Raw genomic sequence first — 25535 nt, forward strand, 5'->3', positions numbered from 1 at the left:
ATAGCCGAGGCGGCGCCGACGCGACGCGGTGCACGTGTCTCCATGCGAAATTAGGGCAAAAAGAGAGAGAGAGAGAGGTCGACGCACCGTGGGCCATTTCTATAAAATAGGTGAAATTACACCAAAATTTTCATGTCATGTTTATTTGTAAGCTATATAATACTTGATTGAGACAGATTAAAAAGAGCTCAGATTTATATTTGATGTTAAATAAAGAATCGTTAAGATCAAGTCTCTTGAAGCAATGTATCCATCAGTTTCTAAGTGGATACATCTTGTTGGCAATTAAGAATGGATTTTTATGGTACAGTCATTCATCCGTTTCTACTAAAAAGCATTTACATTTTTATCCCCTTTGAATAATATTTAATATACTTTATATTGGACTAGAATAGGAATGTTGCAACTCTTTCTGGTAGAGTTTGGTGTAGCAAAGGATACACTAGAGCTGGTTTCTGCAGGATACTAGCAAAGTTTCCATGTCTTAGATTGAAACAGCCCATATGACGGTGATTTTATAAAGACATTTTCACGTTCTAATTGATATAAGTAGACTGCGGATCTTTATGCAAAATAAAAAGTATTGCATTGATTGCCAGACACAGGAGCCATATCAAAATTTCATTCTGCTTTTAATTATCTTATTAAGGTGAAAACACTGGTGGCCTTAAATTTTTTTAATACCTTCACTGTTTTAAATTTTACGTGCCCATTTTTGTCATAAATGCATAATATCCGCAGTCTATAGATAAGTAACACCCCGAATTAGATTCTACGACCGTTCTGTTAGTAGTTGGTAATGTCTAATTAACAGAGACTCGAATTTCGTTGAGGCTGTTACGATTCTGGCCCACTGCGCGTCGGAAGAGGGTCGCGTATCTCGAGGACGCGTCGTCTGGCCGGGTGGGTGGCCGGATTCGGGGGTCGGTGCGCCCCTGGTGAGGGGGTGGCGGCGTTGGTAGCCGAGGTTCGCCGACTCTGATCGAGCCAGCCTCGGGTCGGGTCGCGGCGCGTCGGTGACGTTGTCGGGTCTCGGTGGGTGGTGTGGGGTGCGCATTTGTTAGTCGCACGCCGGTCGTTGAATGGAGCGGGTGTGGAGACGCGTACAAGGCGCCGGGCGTCGCGGTGCAGCAGCCCGATGTGGCTGCCCTATGCAGCCGTGTCAGTTGCACGTGGACCAACGCGCGAAACGCGGCGGCGGGGGCCGGAAATCCCGCGGCGGACCGCAGACGATCGTGTGCGGTTGCCAGGTGCAGCCGTGCCCGGTTCACCCGGTTCTGATCAGGGTTCGTCGTACCCGACCCGCGGTTACCAACTGCGATTGTCCACCCGACTCGCAGCCCTGTCCTCACGCACCGCCGCCGCGTACCTCGGCCCTGCGTCGAGTCCGCAGGTAAATAAACGGCGTCGACCCGATCCTCGGGAACGCGCGATCTCTCCTCCGATCTTCTCTCTCTCCTACAGCTGTTGGCCCACCCCTCGAGGCACCCACGCGTCCCGAACCATTCCGCGACGAAGGGGTGGAAGACACGAAGGTCACACTAACGACGTGTTGATCGTATTTACGGAACCCGGACACCGGGGCCAACGCGACTCTTAACCCTACTCACCCTTTCAACCCTTTCGAACGATTCACGACGTCGTGCCGTCGCCGTCGCCGTCGCTGTTGTCGTCTGCACCGGTGCACGGGCTAACCGATGCGTGTTGCGTGTGCACGTCTCTTGAAACACTCGCGTGATTCTATTATACCGGATTAAAAGGGTTTATTGACTGACAACCCGACTCGACCAGCATAGGTTGCTTTCTTGCGATCGAGTTCTACAGGTAGCTCAGTGGGTGCACGAACCTCTGCTCGGAGAGTTGAAATTTTTCAAGGCATCAGCTTACTTCGATACACTTTTAGATGTTTAGTTTGTGTAGATTGTCTTTCTACGGAAGATTAGTCGACGTTGTAGATTTTGTTAGATGCTTTCCAGATTTGTCTATTCGTTTCTTGTGAGAAAGGACGATGGAATGCGTCGAGGCCGTAGAGAAATGTCCTCCTTAGATGATCTACAGGATTTATGAAAGAATCGATCCTTTGGAAATGTTATGTAGATTCCACGCTATATTACCGTGTCTCCTCTGTTCGTCGATATAGGTCTAGTCTCCCGAGTCTCTCTAAGAAGATAGTTCCAAGCGAATGTGTCTTAACTATGCCTCAAGCTGACGTCGGTGAAATTGCTGGTGGGATGATCTTGTTCGGAAAGGAAGTTGGAATTGCAGGGTGTTCTTAGATATAGTTTACAGATTTATGGAAGTATTGACTATTTTTTGAAAATTCGATAAGATACGTAATCTCGTACCGTCGCCTCTGTTCGTAAATAGTCCATTGTCTTGGGTCTCTTCGTAAAACGATATCTTCGAGTGAATGTATGTCGAGTACACAAGTACAACTTACTGACGATCTCTGGATGAAATGGGCAAAGTAGGGCAAAATAGTATATGAATACTTTTACATCTTTATAGTGTTCACGGAGGGATTGACTATTTTGAAAATTCAGTACAGGCTGTCTTACTGTGTTCTCTGCTGGTGTACTTCTACTGTCTTGTGTTTCTGTAAACTAATTATTAGACTGCGGATTTTAATGCACAATAAAAATTGTATCGATTGCAAGATAAGAGGAGTTACATAAACATTAACGAGCTGAAAATAAAATTTCATCGATGTCCATGTTATTTTGCATTTGATCTACTTGTTTTTGTCATAAAATTCGACGTCTATTAATTGTTTATCGAAATTTTTGATGGGCTGATTTGAAGATAGATTGCAAGATAGAGGAGTTACATAAACATTAACGAGCTGGAAATAACATTTCATTGATGTCCATGTTATTTTGCATTTGATCTACTTGTTTTTGTCATAAAATCCGACGTATATTAATTGTTAATCGAAATTTTCGAGGGGCTGATTTGTACCGAGAACAAGTGAAAATTGTAGAACGGTTCTCAGATTTATAAATCCAGAGGTGCATTCTCCCAGTATGTCTGATTATTGTCGGGCATATCTACTGGCATCGGGTATTCATCATCCTGTTATCGACGTATTCGGTGTTTGTGTTTGTCATCCGTCACTATATTTATCAAATTAGTTTAAACAATGGTGTTGTTGTCATTGCCACTGGCGTTGTTGAACATGTTAACATGAGTGGAATAACCGTGGGGATGGTCAGACACATAAACTAAGTGGTGCTCAAATACACGCGTCTCTGACCAATTTTTCAGCTTCCATTTATCCCGATGCGGGGTTTCGTGCGAGGAACATTTATTTCATTTTTTCAAGTTATTCATTCGTGTGGAATTATCCTTTCGTTTGGAAATCCACGGGAATTCCGGTGACACAGTGTGTGGTTTTTTTTCTCGAAATATCGGTCGCACGGTATTAAAATCGTGTCGCACGACCGATTCGCTATTCAGTGTTTATATCAATGCTGAATTTCATCGATACTGAAATCCGGATTCACCGACGTTTTCAATTAACGCGTTCACTGCAGAATCGCCTGTCCCAAGAAACTCCGCAAAACAAATATAATTAACGAGACTATAACTGCAGTGTGACAGTTCACGATAATGTTCGCGAATCCAAATAAAATTCGATTTAAGCAAATGTGTTACGATGAAAACATATTTTCAAAACGCGTGCAACGTATGAACAATATGGTCGACGATCGGATAAACTTGTTTCTGTGCTAACAAAAAATTCACTCGGGTCGGATAATGGTTTTGTACCATTAACGAGCGGTGTACGTGATCGTGTGGCGGCTACGTTTCGAGATTTTTCCGAGATGTGCTGTATAGTTAGGGGTTAATGACACTTTTACCGTGGTGTAATAACAACAGACGAGTTTACCGATAAGATCTTAATCTGCGAGTGCAAGGGGGAATGCATCGTGTAATTACTTTTAATGAGATTTAATGGTATCACTATTACAGCCATTATTACACAGTTTGTCTTCGGATCGGCGCGATGTGATCGTGCAGTTGTATCGTTGTGTTAAAGCTAAACACTTGAACATCCATACAACATCCAGTGCTATGGACAGAAGTTATTCGACGTAATCAAAAGTGACACCTTAAACGCCGCAGTTAAGAAAAGTGTGCAGAGTGGACATATTATTGGAAAGTATTTTAAAAGTTACGTTTCATATAGAAAACAAAAGAATTATCAGTTACATTGTACTCGAGTTTCGTGTGGTTGTGAAAAAGCGAAATGCATATTTCTCAAGCGTAAAATTAATATTTGTAACACCAACGGAAAACATTGGCAAATAAAATACATTTTATTTTTTATATCGATTTCAATCCCGCCTCTGCGTATTTAAATTTCAATTAACTTCGTTTTGCTATAAATTACCGAATCAATGTATCTCGTTCGGAGCTCCGTATAAATGCGAGCTGAAATTGTTCATTCATTTTAAGTCAACGCAAATGGCACTGGGGGACGTATAGTATAATATATCAACAAATAATTGCAATTATTGCACGTTTGAGCTCGCGAGCCGAATGATCGTTCCACAATAGAGCATTTTTCGCGTAATGCGAAAAGAGCATTATGCGAATATGCTTGTATTGCGTTTGCCTTTGTGATTGCGCGGCGTGCGTGCAATTCAATGCCCGGCAAAAATGATTTTCAACACTTGTAACGCGATCGTTCGCGCAAGCATCGTAAATACTTGGCACCATTTTACAAAATTCGCTTGAAATCCACAGCCTCTCGTGGAACAACTCTGTAAAAGGGACATATTTCATCGCGGCACTTGACACCAATCTCCAGTGCATCATTGAAATATTCTACACCCCGAAAGGAGAGCCTGAGAATTCAATTTTCATTCTCACATTTTCAACGAGCCGTTTATAATATTCCGCGATTCGGACGTCATCACCGTATAATGGAACGATTAACGGTATTATGTGTTTCAATATTTCATTATGTCGTCACCCAGTTTCAGCGAGAAACTTCCGGCGATTACAGTACTCTATTTTTTCCCTCGTTTTACGGCCCACTTTGTTGCACGAGTTTTAAACGTTATGGTCGATTTAATGTGCAACACGGAAATGAGAGCTCGACTATTGTTTAGCATTTGGCCGCATTATAGAGTTATCTAAACCGAATGTCCAAAGGCCTCAGATTGAAACGAAGTGTACAATACACATTAATAGACTGCGGATGTTTATGCAAATGCATATTTATATTGAAATCTGATAAAGCAATGGGACTTAAACAGAAATATGTTTTGCGATTAGAGGATTCCAAAAATATGTTTTTTATTTTGCACGTTTTGCATAATGCATATGTTTTGCATATCTCATGCTCATATGAATCATTTATCTTGTTAAATTTATTTAATCTATTAATAAGAGCATTCGTATCATAACCGAATAGCGTCGATAATAGTGATACGCCGATACAATACTGAAGAAGCCTCAACAAGTTATGATGTTACGACCTTATATTGCTTGCTGTGAATCAGCTGTAAGAACACATGTAGCTGTTGGTATTTAGAATTCGAACAGTTCAGTTTAATACTCGAAGTGGTAAGGCGAATTTTGTTAGAGTGCGTGCGATCATTATTAAAATGCCGAAAGTTCGGAAAAGTAGGGTTTCACTGATGAAAAGCTGGATCGAGGACGATCCCAATTTCATTATTGACGAAAATAATGAAAGTAGTATTTACTATGAAATGTGCAATAAAAGTGTAAAGTGCGATAGAACATCGCAATTAATTCAACATATTAATACTTCCATGCACAGAAAAAATAGTGATCAAGCAAATATTACGATACAGGTTTATCATTAAATGAATCAATAGGAATATACAGTAGCGGACAAAAGTTTAAGACCGCTCTAAAGAAGACGATAACTTTTTTAATATTGTACTGTACGATTTGAACTTTTTTGGGAAGCTGGAGCAATTAGTGTACTAAAGGATGTGAAAAAAAATTTTTTCAAAAATTGCAATTGATCGGAATTGTTGAAAAAATACTAAAAGTTGATTTTTTAACTTTTTTATGTGGGCCCCTATATTGAAAATTTAATTAAATATATTCTGAAAATGAGCAATGAGCAATGAGCAGCAAATGTTTAAAGATGGTAAAAATTGCAGATTTTCACGATTTATTGCCGGAAATAAATCGAAATACTCCAGTATAACTGTGAAATGTCTGTTAATACTCAATATTGTACCTAACACTTAATGTATTATAATATATAATTCATATCGGAAAAATTTGCATATGTTTCGAGCATATTTGCATATTTTTCGTGCATATTTGCATGTTTTTCGTGCATAGATGTCATATGCATTTTGTATATTTATCGTGCATAAACTTCCGCAGTCTACACATTATGTATCTGAATATAAAAACTTCGTGACACTAATTATGGAGTACAATATTATTCGAGCGTTCCCAATTTTCCATTAGACCTGTACATATTAGGTGTACAAGTTAAGTTCGGTGCCTTTTGAGAGTTCTTTTGATGTTTATTTGGAATACATTATGTTTCGAAGTAATCACCATTACTTTCTATACACTTCTCCCCCACCTTTCGAGTAACAGGCGAATAAAGTCATTAATGCTTGTGCGGACCTCTTCGAGAGATTTGAACTTAGAATCAACCAAGTGGTGTTGCAGCGACCGAAAAAGGTGATAATCCGAGGGGGGCCATGTCGGGGGAATATGCCGCATGCGGGAGAATCTCTCAACCCAAGGAAGAAATGACTTCCAGTGTTGTCTTCGCCGCATGTGGTCGTGCGTTGTCATGCAACAAAATCATTTGCCTAATTCCACTGCCGGTAAAAGGCCATTCTTGCTCAATTGCGTCGCTTAAATGAAAATCATTTGTTGTTGATACCGTTCAGCAGTAATAATTTCCCCAGGTTCCAACAACTCATAATAAATGACACTTTCGAAATCCCACCAAATACTCAGTAACGCTTTTTTTAGCGTGAATGTTCGGTTTAGCAGTAGATGTTGCTGGTTCACCCGGATGAATCCATGACTTTCGTCTCGTGGGATTGTCGTACAATATCCATTTTTCATCCCCAGTTACAATTTTGCGAAGGAAGTCCTTTTTTTAAATCGTGACAGCAGGGACATTGCCGTGTCACAGCGTCTCAGTTTGTTTTCGGGGCTGAGTACGTGAGGAACCCACCGACCTCCCTTCTGTATCCTCCCAAGCTTCTTCAAACGAACGGGAATTGCTTGTTGAGTCACATTAAGTTCCTCCGCAAGTATCTGTTGTGTTTGACAAGGATTGTCATTCACCAATTACTCTAATTCTTCATTCTACACTTTTTTCGGCATTCCATTGCGTTCTCCATGACCGAGATCAAAATTTCCGCTACGGAACCTTTGGAACACCACTTCTTCCATGTTTTATAAATTATAGCATTTTCACCTGACGCTGAACAAATCATTTTCGTAGCCTCAGCAGCATTTTTTCAATTCAATTGCAAAAGGCATACACAGTTTCGAATGTGCTGTTTCTTAAACGCCACGGGGCAAAGTATTGTTTTTTGAGGTTATATGCATCAATTAGCGTAAAATACAGGGTGAATTTAAATGGCAAAACTTCAGGAGCGTATAGGGGACCGAAAAAGTAAGACAAAAAGTCTTTTAGAGATTTGCTCGTTTTTGCTTCGTTTTGGAGAAAATCGCAAAAAAAAGAAACAAAACAAGTTTTCATTTTTCTACTTATTTATTTACATTTTATTTACGTTATCATCTATTTAATGTAGATATTGTTGAAAATGTTGCACTCTTGCAGCAATGCAAGCATTACATCTAGCACTGACTTGATAAATTGCAGCTAAACATGGTTCTGGTGATATTTGGTGCACACTGCATCTATGATTCGGTCTCTTAATTGCTCTCTTGAATTGATTGGCACCGAATAAACTTTCATAGATGCAGTGCACCAAATATCACCAGAACAATGTTTAGCTGCAATTTATCAAGTCAGTGCGTTTTATCTTAGTTTTTCGGTCCCCTACACGCTAATGAAGTTTTGCCATTTAAATTCGGGACACCCTGTATAGTGCGTTTAGTAGGGTAAGGTTGATGCTTTAAAACCCCAAAATGGCGGGAGAAAATTTTAATTCAAAATGCAATCACAGTTGAATATATGTAAAGGCACCGAACTTATTCGTACACCTAATAATTGGGGCTTAATTTCATTAATGGTGGCCCTTCAGCTTATCAACTGTCTTCAAATGATTGGCGTAGACCTTCATTATAAAAAATAATTGGCTAGTTGATGTTTAACTCTTCGTAAAAGGAAACGTCCATTGAACAGCCGCAAACATTTGAGGGCTGTTTTTACCCCTTGAATATGAACGATGTTGTACATTATGTGTCAAAATATTTTTGCAAGAACTATCAATTGTCCCAAAGTTTCATGAAGATCCGGAGATGTCACTTCGGGATCGTCCCTTGTAAGAGACTGGAGTAACAAAAGTGAATAGGTAGAAGAAGCAAACTGCCGTAGGAGCAGCCAGCTGCAGCAAAGCTCTGTTTAGTCCTAGCTGTATCCTCGCGGGGGTACGAATCTCGAAGCCCGTCACGTCTCTACGACGAATCAGAACACAAAAGAGCAGACAACAGGAGCAGAGGTCACGTCCGAACCGGGCGAAGTCAAACGAGTCAGATACAGGTGGGCCAGGATACACGCGAATAGGATCTGGCGGGTACAAGATGTTCCTGATTAAAGCAGGAACCGATAGTACTCGTCGGAAGTTATTCAGTACAAGGTGGGGAAACTTGGAGGTTGCTGTCAGCGACAGGAAGCTTCGGAGTCCGACGTGATCCGTTGGGATACATCCGGCCACTGCAGATTCGCGAAACGATCAGAGAGCGCGGCAGGGTTCAACCGAAGACGGATAAGACAAATTAGAACCTTTCGAGCTCGATGGGACTGGTTTGATTACACCGATCGTTTTCGGTTCGCATGGTTTTGATCTGACGAACAACCCGGTTCTGGACACGTGAATGAATCTCATCAATTCTGCGCGTCGGTCCCGGCGCGTCAATCGCCTACGCATAATGGAAGCTATCTTGGGAACGGATAGTTGGGTCCCAATTAGGATTACATTTCTGCATCAGTCTTCAGTCAGGCTTATTCGACCGAACAAGGGACTGGGTTTCAGTTTGACTAGTTTCAAACACCTCCGGATTGCTTCCGGATCGATTTATTGTGATTTGGTTCGTATCGAGTGAACTACTTTCATGCATTTACGACAAAACTGAGTTGGTGTAACCCTTTGCACTCGGAGATGTTTTAACTTCAAAATGAAACATAGTTTTGAATAATAGTAAGTTATTTTTAGTGGCGACTCTGAGCCACCATTCGACTGCTAAGAATTAAAACAGCAAAGATATTAGCAGAATTTACAAAATGCTGTTGTACGATATTATTTTCAGCCTATTGAACAATTATTTCAGTCCAGTTCGTTGCAACTCAGGTACAAAATTTTCATTTTGTAGAAAGATCCGCAGTCTAGCATTAAAATATACACTGTCTATCGCGGGATCAAAGCTTCGAATGACTGAATGAGAATTTGGCTTCATTTCGAACAAGTCGGTAACAATTCAGATTCTCACTCATGCTCCTCAGTTTGTTTCCGAAGCATATTTTTATAGGTGCTCAACTCTAATTTATCATGTTGATTGTGAGATAGTTTGTGGATGATGCCAATTTCTATCCATTTTGTAACGTTAGTTGTGGTCGCAACAGGTTGCGTAAAAGAAAATTGATACCAGTAGACTCTTCCATAACAAAGTAGGTACAAAGATTAGACGGCCTCTCCTACGTAAATTTTCATGCACGACTATTGGCTCGCGTTGTTTCTGTGCGCTCGGGATTTTTCCAAACCGATTCCTCTCGAGTTCCAAAGCGGTTCGAAGTCGGCTCGAGAAGCTCAAGTACTCATCACAGTCCATGTGCATCAAGCGGCTTCGGCTTCTCGCTCGGCTCGAGACAGAAACGCACGAAGAGCCATCGCTATCAATGAACACATCACCGAATTGGTCCTTGCTGCTAATTGTAGCCGACTGTAGAAACTCGTCAGACCACATCTGCATTTCGTCCTGTATAACTACTAGGTGTACCAACTGCAGTTGGCTTTCAGTGATCTTGAATGACCTTCATTAAGGGGGTATTCTCCTTTCCAGGATTGCAAGGGTGCAGAATGCACCTTCTCATTTCTCGATATTGCAAAAGTGGGGATTTTCAGTACAGTAAAGTCGCGTTTACTGTTCGACAGCCTGTGTTCTGCATGGACAGTGATCGCATACCGACATTATTTTTTTCTGTCTGCGTCTACCGCGCCGAGAGTTCAAAAGCAAGCCGAACGTAGAGAAGGACAGAATGACAATCGAGTGGGTAGGCACTGGACAGTGATCGCGTACTCGATCGCGGACAGTAAACGCGACTTTACTGTAGTCAAAAGCGCTAGATAAAAAATTTCGCAGCTTTATAAAAATAGCAACCTGCACAGCTTTATGATATTGGGTTGGGAACAAACTAATTTCGGTAATTCAAGGTGAAATAAAACCAAAATTCTTTATTCAAAACGATGAACTTTAATTCAATACAATATTTTTTTATTTATTCCTTTTTGGCAAAAGATCATCAAACAAAAGGGGAAATATCTTATTATTTTTTCTTAATGTAGTTGATGTATTATTATACTATACATGCTGCCGAATAATTCAAATTACAGCAGTCTAGACTGATCTTTCATCTAGCGCTTTCGACTACTGAAAAACCCCATCGTTGCATCATTGAGAAATGAGAAGGCGCATCAAGCACACCCTTGTATTCCTGGAATACAAAGCAAATCAAAATGTCGAAAGAAGGTGAAATAAAAATTCAAGTATTCGATGCACGTGACTACAAGATATGGAAGAAAAGGATATTATTGTATTTGAAGTGGAAAAAAGTGTGAAGAACTGGCTACACGAGAAAAATTGGACACAGATACACAAGCCAACTGGGATGAAAAGAATCTGAAAGCGATGAGCTATATCTACTGTAGTGTAACAAATGAACAACTGGAGTTCGTTAGTGTACTAGATACTGCTCTGAAGATAATGAGAAAATTTGACAAAATATACTTGAAGGAATCGACAGCATTGCAGATTTGTATAAGAAATAGACTCGATAGGACGAAGCTGACGGACTTCGAAGAATCAAGTTCCTTCTTCATAGAGTTTGAAAAAGTATATACGATTTGAAAAGTGCAAGTGCAAATGTTACAACGTTCACATACAAAACATTACAACATTCTTGAATTTGTTAAATTTTTAACTGGTTTATATTTCGTCCAACCAATTTCATCATAAATGCATAAAGATCCGCAGCGTAGTTATTAACAAAGATGTTGTTGTTGCGTGTTCACAGATGCGACTGTCCAGAACGACCATGCCGTCACGGGGCCTACAGCGGTACCCGTCGTCGAGTACCCGCGCAACCCTCTTCACCCAGTTTCTCTGCCGCGGGCCAGTCGAACCAGCAACAACAGCAACAGCCGTGCGAGTGTATCGAGCGAATAAATTGCACTCATGCGGCTGCAGCCGGGGTCGAAGGGGCGGCGGTCGAGTGCGAGTGCGAGGAAGAAGTGAAACCGTGTTCGCACACCGTGAAGCAGCGTCGGTCGCGTCGCACGTGCGATTGCAGCGGCAGCGGCTCGCAGCCGTGCAGCCATAAGCCGCAACACGAGGGACGGATAAAACGCGTCAAGTGCCGCGTCAGACGCGCCGGTTGCGCCATGGCCAGGTGCACCGCGGAACTCGCGATGCTGCACCTGCACTGGGGCCTGGCAACCGAGTGCGCGCCCTGCAGGCCCCGTGCACTCACTCGCAGGCTATGTCGGAGGCAGCAAAGCGACAACGAACTGTACAGGAGCAACAGCTTCAAGTTCGAGCGGTTCGAGAGGACCAAGGACGAGTGCGCCACTCCGCTGCGGAAACAGGTAAGTGGACGCTCTCTGTTTCTCTTCCAGGTGTTATTGGTACAATATGTACAGTGTGTATAAAGACTTCGGCAGAAGTTTAGTATAGTGACAACGCCTACGGTGATGGGTGTTAGGCGCGTATGGTGAGGGGGGAGGAGGGTAATACGAAACCAAAAGAATTATTTTGCGGAAATGAACGGTTACCGGGATATTCGCAAAAAACTGCTACTGCTACTGCATCGGGATCTAACGTATGCGTGCACGTTCCTGGCAGCGCATGGGTCGAAAAATAAAAATAAAAATAGCTTAGGTTAAGGTTATTTGAAAATTCTGGATGACATCTACAATGGGAAGATTATGCGATCAGAATTAGTTAGGGTTAGGAAGTGGGGGGCGGAGAGGGTCGGCCGTCAGGCCGGCCCGACCACGCATACGAAAACCCAGGAATAGTCTCACAGAAAAAATATACAGGGTGTCTTAAAATTCCTTCAAAATCCGAAAATGAGAGGTTTCTGAGATCTATTGAAGCGATATTTTCCTTTGCAAAAGTGGCGTTAGGTTAAGATGTTATTAACGAAAAAACACGGTCCAATCACCGCGGCTACAGCAAACGAAGTCGAGTGACAAGTCCCGCTTAGCGTGGCGTCGCGTCGTCGCTGATTGATCCGTGTTTTTCGTTAATAACTCCTAAACAAAGCCGCGGGCGACATTTTTGCAAAGGAAAAAGTTGTTCAAAATGTGTAACTATATAACATATTTAAATTTGATCAAAATCGGAGAGGATTACCTCTTTAAATAATTATAGCTTTTTGCGAATATCTCGGTAACCGTTCATTTCCGCAAAATAATTCTTTCGGTTTCGTATTACCCTCCTCCCCCCTTACCATACGCGTCTAACATCCACCACCGCAGGCGTTGTCACTATACTAAACCGCCGCCTTTTTTTTTTTAATGGAAGTACATATTTTTATCAAACTGAAGTAATGATTATGCTTAGGACTTATCCAAGACCTATAATAGCATCATGACCGTGAGGTCGAAAAATTTCAGATTATTTAGCCAGAAACAGGGAAGCATAAAAGAGTAAACAAAATTAGATAAATTGTGCAAGAATGATAGTCGAACAATAAAATGGAATTCGGAATTTGACTACCTTCATCCGCGCACGGGTATTTGATAAGATTGAGAAATACTGCATGCAGTATACGGAGTATTTTGTATAGTTACGGTGCGGTTCTCACAGTGTGTTTCATTAAAAGTCTACTTCAACAGCATGTTTGCTCTCAACCCCGGCCTTAAACGCTTTAGTCTCCCCCCCAGAACTCTCAATTCGCTGACTCTCGAAAACTGATTCTCGCTGCACTTTGGCAGCACTTGAGAACTCTCGGACGTCAATGTGCTCATGGCTATAGCGACCACGTAGCGGTCTTAATGCACGCACGTGCTTCCCCGACACGTGCTCTCCTCCACACATCGTGGTCTTTAGATTCAGCCTGAAAAACGGTCTCGGCTGAAATAAAATGTTCTTATTTCTCAAATGTTGGATTCCACCGTTCCGGATTTTATAAACCGTCATTTTCACCGCGGAGGGACTGAATAGTGCGAAACCGGGTCAAGTGTTCGCACGAGGGAGGGTGATTTATAAATTTCCAAGTTGCCCTTTACGCATTCTCCGATTTTTCGAATTGCATTTTTAACACTGCCGAATCTCTACCTAAAAAAAAAACAGAATAGTTCCACTGGTCACTTACACCATTAGAAATTAATTTAGAAAACTTGGTCGCGGAAAATAGTGTCACCGTCGTGGCATTGAGTTCAACTAGTTCGACTCACCTTGCGTAATAATTTAGCTAATTATGTTCATATACCATCAATAGACTGCGGATCTTTATGCAAAATAAAACTTGTCTGTATGAGTTGCAAGAAACAACAACCACGTAGAAGCTTCTTTCTTCTTTAATAACCTTAATAAGTCCAAAATAATATACATTGACGTTCTTAAATCCCTTTAATCTTTGGACTATTTTAAATTACATCATCTCATTGTTGCCATAAATGCATAGAATCCGCAGTCTAATCATCAAGTATTTGAATGTCAAATGGAAACTTTATATATGCCATGCAAATCGTGAAAAGCTGGAAGACTTGGATGACTACCATTTTTACCCAACATTTTAAAGACGTCTATCCCGATCCTAAATATTTCAATTGAAGATCAATTATCTGAGAATTATAGAAAAAATCAATGGCTCTGGATAAAACATGTATAATTGATAGATAGTTGTTAAAATGAAGCTAAGCATCGCCGCACAGTGGCGTCACTTATGGCCTCAAGGTCGTAAAATCGACGATTATCATCATAACGAAGTATCATCACAACTCGTGATGAAGGTTTTTAACAGAGTCTGACAAATACGAATGTTACGAGTTTCATTTTACATGAAATAAAATTTGATTCGTTTGTAATAAATATTTAAACATTAAAATAAATGTAGCCATACACAAAAAATATACATTTTCTTTTCCCTTCTACGACATTTTCGTGCATAAAGACGTTTTAAGCAAAGAAAATGGTACGGCAAGGGGTTAAGAACGCTAAGCTATAAAATAAATGCTATAAAATCTCTTGACATTCGATGAAGTAAAGTCCTTCACGGGTGCACAAATATGAAAAACCAATACTGAAGCCTTATTCTTCAGACCTTTAACTACGTCGAACAGCAAAAATTTGAAATCAACTTTTTCCCGAATTTTCGGGCCAAACATCCCACTGTGTGATGGCCCAAGAAATTCTTTGCCTTGCGGACAATTTTGAAGTCTACTTTTTTCCGACTGTTCGGGTAAAATACCCCACTGCAGAGTTGGGAATTAATCAATTAAAATTCTAACCAAGATTGATTGATTAATGTGTACGATTAAAATAGGTAATCATTGAGAAATGGGCGATTGATTCAATCGATTGATGAAGTCAATCGTCAATATCGTTGATTAAAAAAAGAAATCGTCGAAAAATCGGAGACTGATTCAATCAATTGTTGAAGTGGATCGCGGTACGATGGTCGTAGCTTTCCAGGAATAATAACTACAAACATACAAGCACATAGAGATCGTATTATAGACCAAATAACAATACCTAAACTCAGTTTACATTTTTTTCAGTATGCATACAGTTTTGATTCCGTATTTCATTTCGAAATTTCAGCAGTTAATCATTAATCAATTATATTCCATTGACGATTACAATTGAAAAGAATGTAATCTCGTTAACCGCAATTAACGATTAAAGTAGGAGTTTAATTGTTAATTGCGCGCGCGATTAACGATTAAAGTAGAAATTTATTCGTCAATCGTTGATTACATTTTTGCCCAAGTCTGCCCCCCCCCCACTGAGTGCGAGTCTGTGGAATCATCAATAGCGTGTGTCCGTTTTCCGAAGGTAATTTGGAATGTGGGGCGGGGTTACGATCGCCGGAAACATTAACCAATCCAATATTAGGATTCCAGTATTGCCGCTATTGGCTAGACGACGCGAATCTTTGTTGATTAAAGTGGCTGTACTAAATGAAGACCGACCCGGGCCAGCTCGTTCGCGCGAGGGCTCTGCAGGAGGCAGTAGAGCGACAACGAGTTCTACTTCGGGAACAGCTTTAAGTTTTGAACCCTTTGAGAGAAGCGGGGCTGAGTATGGTGTTCCACTTAGCATGTAGACGAGTCCTCGCGTTGATCGCTTCACTGCCAATGGCGTGCATACTTTTTTTTCTGCTCGTGCGCCGTTGTGCTTCATCCATAGCGTTTCACGAAAACAAGGAAGGAATGAAGGAAAACCGTGCTTAATTAACATTACGAGGTAAATGCACGTGTATACATGGTGTGCTGAAGTTTATTGGCACGACCAACAGATTCAAGTAAACTTACCTCGTACTTACAAACTAGATTGCAGATCTGCTTGTAAAGTTTTCTTCCATCGGTTATTTAAAAAAAAAATAAATCCGAATGAGGTAAAAATTTCTTTTGTTAGAGAGAAGGTCTTTTGTAGTCAACATAGAACAGTATAATATTGCTGATTTTTGACTTTTTAAACTCGAAAAATAAATTTTTTGAACGGCTTCGCAAGAAATTTTTAATGCAATTTGTTAGAGAATGTTTGATTGTTCTCCGCTGTATCATTTAATAATAAATCATGAGACGTGAAGGATGCAATTACGCTGTATCTAGTTATGCAAATACTTTTAGTAAATTGAAACTATCTCGTTTTAATAAGTCTTGAAAGCTTAACTTCGAATCTCCTTCGTCCCTCTCTCGTTTTCCTTAATTGTTACGCATTTCATATTCTATTGAAAATTATTTGAAGCAACATCTCCGCCACTTCGTGTTTAATATTTCACAGTTCGCTAATACGGCATTGTAGATTGCTTAAACCCCGAGGTTTCAAATAAATTCCGGAGATAATGATGTAATGTGTATACATAGCCTGCATAATTTCAGCGTGCAACCTGCATTCTTGTTGCCCAGTTCGAGGAGCAGTTTTTGCCGCATAAATATCTGCAGGCAAGCGAGAATATATTACCAATTAACGTCGAAATAAACACAAAGCACGTTAGCCGTGCAACGTTCCGACGAAATTAACAGAACTGCACGTGGCTGCGTAGCTGAAAAAGTCCGTTTCAAAAATGATTTTTGCCGAACGAACGGTTGTAAAAATTTTTTTCCATTTTCGTGTCGCACGTTCGTCGTTCCACGGAATCGATATCGCATATACGAATTTCGTTCTCGGCCCTTGCAGCCCGGATTCGTTCGACCAATGTCCCTTCAGGGGATATTTCGGTCTGAAATTATGAGAAAACCGATTTTTGTTGTATTTCCTTGAAGTGCTCGTCTTCCGAAACATGGCTGCAGAAGGATTCATTTTAATTCCTAAGAAGTTCTAGTTTTTTTTTGTAAAAATTTCGTCAAATCACGGAGAAAGAGAATTTCCCTTAAGAAAGAACGAGAAGTTTTCGATTTTGTTTAAGTCCACTCGGTAGATGTCACCGAGCACCAAAAAAATTACTTTAACATAGAAGGCAAAAAATTTGTAAGAACAAATACTTTTCAATGCAACGTACGATTTCTGAATAATTCAAAAAAGTAAGAAGATGGTGGCTGTTTAAAGAATGTAATCTTCTTCGCTGAGAATAATTAAATTTAAATATTTATAAAATATCGATAAGTTAATCAACAAATCGTTTGTTACATTGAAAAGCATTTATTCTTGATTGAATTCACCATTTTTTGTCTTCTATGTTCGGATAACTTTTGGTGCTGGGTTGCCATCTTGGAAGGTCCGACCAAAAATGGCGATAGACAAAATATTGTATAACATCGGTGTTTTGTAATTTTAAATGATAAAAGAATATGAAAGTGAAGTCAAGGTGTTGCTAAATATCCCCTGAAAAGGTATTTTTGTTTTATTCAACAATAACTGAATAAAATGTTTCGTGTTACCAATAATTTTAAACTTACATGGCATGGTGTACACCCTTGAGCAGACAGGATTGCACAGCCGCCCGAGTGATCGCCGGACGCGAGAGTATCGTGTATTAGGGGAAGGATTTCTTGGCCTTATTGTGGCGGAAACATGTCTCCGGGCGTCCGCTGACGAAGATTGCACCTGCGATGGTGCACCAGATAAGACGGTTCCAGGGATTCATCCCTGGAAAGAGAATTTAAATCGAGGCAAGATGGAGTTACAGCAAGTTCTTGAATACGAAACAGTCGAAGCATGTCGCTTTTGTGATATTCGCCCACCGACGAACTTTCTTAAATGAATTTCACGGTATGACGTTACGCCGGGGTTGAAATTTCCGGCGGGCCGCGGGATGTAGGTTAGCGAGCGAGCGAGCACCGACGCGATGCCGGAAAATATTTTTTATATTACCTTTTCTCTTGTTGAATAATAACACGGGCTCCTGCGTCCCTTCGCAATATTTCGCTTTCGAGAGAATTCGCGTTTCGGTTCGTGAATTCCGAAAATTCTGGACGGCGCCATTGAAAATCATTATACAGCCGACGCGAAGCAGTTACGCTAGTTGAAATGAATCAAACATTGCGACTCTCGAATACAGTAAATCCTCTATAGTCGCAAGAAGGTCGTATACACGATGAACACAAAAAAAATATCCCATCCATTGTAGTAATATGATCTCGGCTCGGGTGAACCACTACTAGTGCGACGCGGAAAGTCGCAGTCGCCGGAACAGTTCAAAAGCCTGCGCGTTCTCACAATGTAATACCAATACAACAATTTTTTTTATTATTACTTATTTTCTTATGGAACTTTCTCACTGATATATTTGTGGCACTTTTCTGATTGGAATAATACCAAACAGGATATAATTTTAACTGTATTTAGTGGATTAATAGACGATGAAAGTTTCGGGCGCAAGGAAGGACAGCGTATGGGAAAGAAAGAGACGCGGAGTGACGCAGTCGCTTCGGCCGCGCGCGGTCTCTTTTTACACGCGCTGTCCTTCTCTACGTTCGGCTCGGTCTTTCAAGCTAAAAAAATAGTGTCTCACAGAATGAAGTACTCTACTTCATCGGAATTATGTGTTGGTGCGTTAATTTGCAGTGACCAATTCTTAGTCGTGCGAGGATAGCCTGGTTTCTTCGATTTTCGATATTACACTGATGATTTTCAAATATATTCGTTCTGATTTCTGAGACCTTTTGGGATATTAAATGAATCCATTGGTTGTTTCAGAGTTCGTTGTCTTTCTTGAGATATTTCCTTATGTCATTATGTGAGCATGGGAGGTTTAAGTATTAATTTGTTGTCGCTTCTTTGGCGGCTTCATCCACTTCATTGTTTTTGCGAATTCCAGTGTGGGTGGGGATCTCAGAATAACTTTTTAATTAATGGACTAAACGAATTCAATTTCTCTGTAAGGCTAGAAAAATTAGTTTAGTAAATCACGTCTAAAAAATATGTTGAAAAAATGCATTTAGTCGGAATTGTGAGGAACAATCGTAAAAATGGATTTTTACAACTTATTTACTTGGGCCATTAACGAAAATTTAAAAGATGTGTTTGGTCAACTCGTATAAATTATATAAGCCCTGAAAATTTCATTGAAATTGGTTAATTGGTTTATTAGTTATAAACGATCAAAAGTGGTAAAAAGGCCGAAAATCTTGAAAAATTGCCATTTTTACCACTTTTGATCGTTTATAACTCGTAAACCAATTAAACAATTTCAATGAAATTTTCCGAATAATTTATACAAGCTGACCAAACACATCTTTTATATTTTCGTTAATGGCCCAGCTAAATGAGTTGTAAAAATCCATTTTTACGATTGTTCCTCACAATTCCGACTAAATGCATTTTTTCAACATATTTTTTAGACGTCATTTACTAAACTAATGTAATCTAGCTTTACAGAGAAATTGAAGTTGTTTGATCCATTCATAAAAATGTTATTCTGATTCAAACTGTGTGTGTGATTAGTAGACTGCGGATCTTTATGCAAAATAAAAAATGTTTGCATTGATTGCAAGACACAGGAGCGAAATAAAAATTTCTTTCTTCTTTTAATTATCTGATTAAGCTGAATCCAATACGCCGATGTCTTTAATTCTCTTTAATATGTCCACAGCTTTAAATCGTGCTTACTAATTTTTATAATAAATGCATAAAATCCGCAGTCTAGTGATTAGTTATGCTCCTAACTGTATACTACTTCTTTGTTGGTGGTGGAAATTTCTGCATTCAGGTTGATTATGGATTCGATGATTGGTTCGTAAGCTTTAAATGGTTTGAGGTTACTGAGGTTTTCTGTTATGCTCATCGAGTCGGTGAAGATGGTGAATTTAGAGTTTTCCGAGAGTTTGATAGTCTCAAGGGCTTGCTTCATGGCGTAGGCTTCACAGAAGAAGATGTTAGTAATGGCAGCACGCTTTGCGTTCGTAAAAAATGAAATTATATTTAAATTGCACTCAATGTTTTGTTGCACATACTGTAGATAATAAATAAATGTACATATTTTCTAGTAAGAGTGAAGTTAGTATCGGAAACTATTGGATGAATAATTCACATTGTACCTCGCCGCACGGTGTACTAAAGTATACTTCCACGCTGTACGTGTGTCAGTAGCACAAGCGACTTTGGTCAGACGCTGGCAGTAGCTACGTCGCTCAATTAATCAGACAGCCATCAAACTACCGTAAAACATTATTAAGTATTTCAAATTGCTCCTATCTCTATATCGTAATCCTATTTTATCTTCAGAATAATCGCAGCTCGTGCATAAATGTTTTGACATTTGCAACTGCAGATATTTTTGCTGCAGCTAAATAATGTTATTTAGTAAAATGGGTAATTATTTAAAAAAAGGAGGTACTCCTCTCCGAATTTGATGAAATTTAAGTAAAGATACTGTGTGGGAATGAGAGAGAAAACTGAACAGAGTGTCACTATATATGTATAGGATGAGCTTTCAATTTCGACACGCTACTGCTGGATTTTCGTCACCCTTCTCCACTCTCCCACGACCTAATCACAACTCACTCCATTCGCATAAAATCTTCGCATTGTACCTGTCATCCTGAATTTGCAGGTTGTAACCCGTAAGGTTGTAAGTTGGGTATGGGGTAGACCTTCTTTTTGTTTCTAAGGACAGTGAGGAAAAAATGCATTTACGCACTGACCCTCCCCCCCACCCTAAAGATGACGTTCGAAAACTGAAAGGAAGCCCCTAGTATATGAAACGGAAAAAATTGTTCCAAATTTTGTAGCTGCATAACATAGGGTAAAGTGCCCAAATATGGTATAGTTGCTTATTATGGCACTACCTTATATCTAGTAAAGGAGAAAATCGTCAAACAATAGCTTACAATGTTTACTCAACAGTGTGCAGTGCATTCGCACCATTCTATAGATTTTAATATCGATCCTCCGTCAATTGTGTCTCCACGTGTTGAATATTTTTGTGGTTAGAGTTTCGATAGTATCTTTTTCGAGGAAGGTAAGTGATTTTGAAATGTTTGGAAGATATCTGTAGTCTCAGTTTATTTATATTAATATTTGCCAACTGTGGGTGTGGGCTGAAATTCATTTTCTCTTTGTCAGCAGCTAGTATTATCAGTCCACGTGAAGTTCCCAATATGGCACTACCAAGGGTTCCCTAATATGGGTATAGCTATATTGACATTGTTGGGCGTGGATGCCGAATATGGCACTAGATGTCATATTAGGAAATCAAGGTGTATCATATTAAGACCCCCTTTCGCATGGAACCTGCAAATGACATACCGCAAAAAGAATATTTTTCCCAAGCTGTATTAATTTTTGAACAAACTTGACCCCAGAATCTTATAGGGAGGAAATGCATCTATGTACAATTTTTTTGGTCGAAAAATCGCATTCTAAAATAATCAAAAAATGACATCAACAAAAAGTGATTCATATTTGGGCACATCACCCTATTCAAACTATTTAAATTTTTGTTAGGATGTTTCTGAATAAGAATCAGCTAATACTATTTCTGTTAGTTTTTCAAACCAATTTGTGACGGTTATAGCCGTCATTTGTTTATCAGAGCTAAGAGCGATTGTAGTAATTTGTCAGCAAATCGAATTTGACGGGCATGATCATTTGCTGGAACGTGCTAATGGCGGTGACGTTATTTTATCTCTGTACCTGTAACGTTAGCGTGCCATTAGGAGGCTCTAATGGTTGTGGACTTTTTGTGTAATTACCTACATCCGGTGCACGCGAGTAAAATCAAATAGTTTTGCCGAAGGTATCGATGTTTGAAAAATTGCTCAACAACCGTGGAACGTAGCGTGCACTGTAATGCGATTGGTGTTCGCGATAGCAGCGAATGGGACGAAAGGTGACAGACAGGTTGAACGATTATCGGAGAGAGCTTCGCTTTTTTCTTGCTTCATATGAGCCGCTTCTGCAATGTTTTCGATTGCACGGGTGCATCTTTCTATCTCGCCGCCGCTGGCTTTGTCACGGCTATCTGAAAAGCTGATATTGAGTTACTGATGCATTCAAGGATTTAACTATCGATGTTTACATACGATATATTCGGCTGTTATAAATAATATTACAGCCGGGATATTGCTTCTAGAAAATATTGTCGTTTACATGCAAATTCGTCCTCCCCCCCCCCAAAAAAAAATAGTTCCAAACTAGATAGAAGATAGAAGAAAATATAAAACAGAAATGTTGTACCGTTCAAGAAGACACAAACAAGATGATATAAAAAATGTTTCTATTGTTGTTGTTTTCAAGGTCATCTGAAAGTGATGAGTAATACCAAATCATTGAATTCGTCTTGAAACCAGCTACTGCAGTATGAAGTTAAAAATATGTGGTGCTAAAAGACACCGAAGACAATAACAAGCAGAAAATTTTGCGAATCTTCACATTTACCTCCTTGAACGGTACAACTTTCTTTTTTAACATTTTCGCCTATCAGCAATTCTAACGGGGATGAATTACCCTGTACACCACATGTTTTCTAACGAAAACATTATTACACGTTTCTCAAATACGAGATAAATTATCCTAAAAGTTCAAACATTTTCGTCTATCATCAATTCTAACGAGGATTAATCACCCTGTATACCACATGGTTTCCAACGAAAACATTATTACACGTTTTTCAAATACGAGAAAAATTATCCTAAAAGGTGAAACATTTTCGTCTATCATCAATTCTAACGGGGATGAATTACCCTGTACACCACATGTTTTCTAACGAAAACATTATTACACGTTTCTCAAATACGAGATAAATTATCCCAAAAGTTCAAGCATTTTCGTCTATCATCAATTCTAACGGGGATGAATCACCCTGTACACCACATGTTTTCTAACGAAAAAATTATTACACGTTTCTCAAATACAAGATAAATTATCCTAAAAGTTAAAACATTTTCGTCTATCATCAATTCTAACGAGGATTAATCACCCTGTATACCACATGGTTTCCAACGAAAACATTATTACACATTTTTCAAATACGAGAAAAATTATCCTAAAAGGTGAAACATTTTCGTCTATCATCAATTCTAACGGGGATTAATCACCCTGTATACCACATGGTTTCCAACAAAAAGATTATTACACGTTTCTTCAAATACGGGGTAAATTATCCTAAAAGTTTCAAAAGGAATCGCTTTGTGGTTTTAAAAAAAGAAAGAATCACAAAAGCTACTTTGTTTTTAGCGTCCTAAACTGAGCTGCCCCTTTAATTGGACAGAATGTCGGTGTTTATTTGGAATGGAGCGGTTCCTAAGGTTTCCTTTGAAGCAAGGGCGACAGAGGAGCCCGGAAAAAAGATTATACGGGACATTGTGTCGTGTGCGTCGCGGTCGTCCTTTTTTCGGAGGACAGAGTCGTTTGAATCCATTGAGTAGTAGCCTTGCAACGTACACAGAGGACAACTTCTTTCTTCACGGGGCATTTGCATTCGGCTCGGACCCCGTGAGGATGACAACCTCTATGTATTACGCGGAAGCTTTTCAACCAATTTCATGCGTAGGCGTTCACGATCCTCCCTGCGGCTGTTAATACACACTTAGAATAGAATTTTTTACTCCTTCCGGCTGGATGCTCGAGTATGAAGAACGTTTAACGAGAGGACGCGGTGCTAATTCATGGTGCTAATTAACCGTAAGCCCTGTACGTGTTGTTCTGCGTTAAGCGCGAACCCCCTCCGAGAATATACCGGGTGTCCCACGTGAATCATTATTTTTCGACCATTTGTGGCTAGAGATAGGTAAAGTTTTGGAGAAAAAATATTTTAAATACTATTTTAAATCATCGTTGACTTGCAATTACAAAGAAGTAACAGATTGTCTCTATAAATTAACAGGTTCTGGAAGCAAATAAAAATTTGTTTCCTCCTTTAATTATTTTAACAAGTCAACTACAATATATATATTATATATATTTATATGTATATGTGATACATAATATTATTCTTCATTTTTATTCTCCTAAAAAAACCTGTGATCTTACTCTGCGTTAATGAATCAACAGATTGTTGATCAATGCTATTTTCAACGATAACCAAAACAGAGAACATTTTCTTCAATATCATCGCATCTTTCTACGAAAAACTTCGTAAAACATTTATTGCTGTTTCCACAGTTGTGGAAATTATTCGAGTTAAAGGAAGTTTTCATCTTATATTTATTTATTTGCTTATTTGTTATTGCTTTAAACCAAGTGGTTTATATAGCAAGTACAATATTATTACATTTGGCTTACATAGGTGTTACATTGTGCCTAAATTCTTACAGAATATTGTTTGAGAAAATTATAAATTATTTTCAGACCTTCTATATCAGGTTTACATAAGAAGGAACTAATACAAAGTGGGAAACAGTACTTGCCTTTGAGGATCTTTGTTTCTAATGTATTACGTTCGTTTTCGTAGTCTGGGTATTACCATATAACATGATTTAGGTGTTGGAATTCTGCTCCGCATTGGCAAGCACTGTTAGCTATAAAGTTAACCCTTGTCAACGAACCGTATAAATTATAGTGATTGGCACGATATGTATTAACAAAAACTAAAAAAATCTCTGGAGAGCCCAAGTCCAGTGTACTATGGCTTACCTTTGTCCTTGTGATAAAATCTAACGTAGTTGGCACCTTTAACTAGAGAGAGAGAAAGGCCTTGCTCTTTGCTTAGATTGTTAGTGGACAAATCTTGCTTGAATTTTGAGGTCTCTGGTTAGGGCAGCAATTGATAGCCTTGATATCTGGCGAAGGACTTTCTTTGGTTGCTTCTTTCGCAAGTGAGTCTACTTTCTTGTTGCCCGTAATTCCTACATGTGCTCGTATCCAGATAAACTTAATAAAATCTTGACTTTTTTGTTATTTGATATAAACGTAGAGTACTTAGTTTTAATTTCAATGATTTGGTTACTGATGCTATGTTTGAAAGTTGGCTTCTGTAGTGATTGATTGCACTTTGCGAGTCGGTGAAGATGAGAAAGTTTGTAGCATTATATAAATTGGCAATATCCAGTGGCTCGGCTAATGGCGTAGCACTCTGCTGTGAAGATTGATGCGAGTATATCTAAGCGAAATTTTTGGGAGATATTTAGTTGTGGACAGTATATGTATTGCGGCACCTACTGATTCGGAGTTTTCTGTTACACTACCATCGGTATCGATTTCAACCGTATTCTCGGTGGGTTGGATTCAATAAAATCTCGTAACGGAACATTAGGATCGGAAGAATTTTGTAACGATTGACCTCAACAAACATATCACTAGGTGGAATATTAATCGTGTTTCCAACAAATTAAGGAGATTTTCAGCTAACAGAGAATGTTTCGTTCGTCTATTAGAAGAGATAACATTCAGGTCTCTGTATTGTTTTCAAAACAGTATTTTGTTTGGAGTTAAGGCTCTCTGTATAAGAGTAATATTTGAATACATATTTTTTAGCGAGAAAATTGGCTCTATCCCGAAAGGAAATGACTTTAGCTCTTCGCTTAACAAAACATTTGTGGACGTGCTTATTCTGTATC

At 39.4% G+C, this 25535-nt stretch overlaps 1 protein-coding gene across 2 annotated transcripts in view; it reads left to right on the forward strand.

Annotated features, from left to right (window-relative positions):
• The first annotated feature begins 1063 nt into the window (after positions 1–1063).
• Hwt (SH2 domain-containing adapter heavyweight) overlaps positions 1064–25535 on the forward strand; it is a 377169-nt gene continuing 352697 nt past the window's right edge. For both annotated transcript variants that reach the window (XM_076442816.1, XM_076442824.1), the window contains exons 1-2: positions 1064–1393; positions 11441–12011. In XM_076442816.1, the coding sequence (XP_076298931.1) occupies positions 1083–1393; positions 11441–12011 (882 nt within the window). In that variant the 5' untranslated portion in view covers positions 1064–1082. The remainder of the gene's footprint in view (positions 1394–11440; positions 12012–25535) is intronic.

This window comes from Lasioglossum baleicum, chromosome 2, assembly GCF_051020765.1.
Source record: "Lasioglossum baleicum chromosome 2, iyLasBale1, whole genome shotgun sequence".
Classification (NCBI taxonomy): domain Eukaryota; kingdom Metazoa; phylum Arthropoda; class Insecta; order Hymenoptera; family Halictidae; genus Lasioglossum; species Lasioglossum baleicum.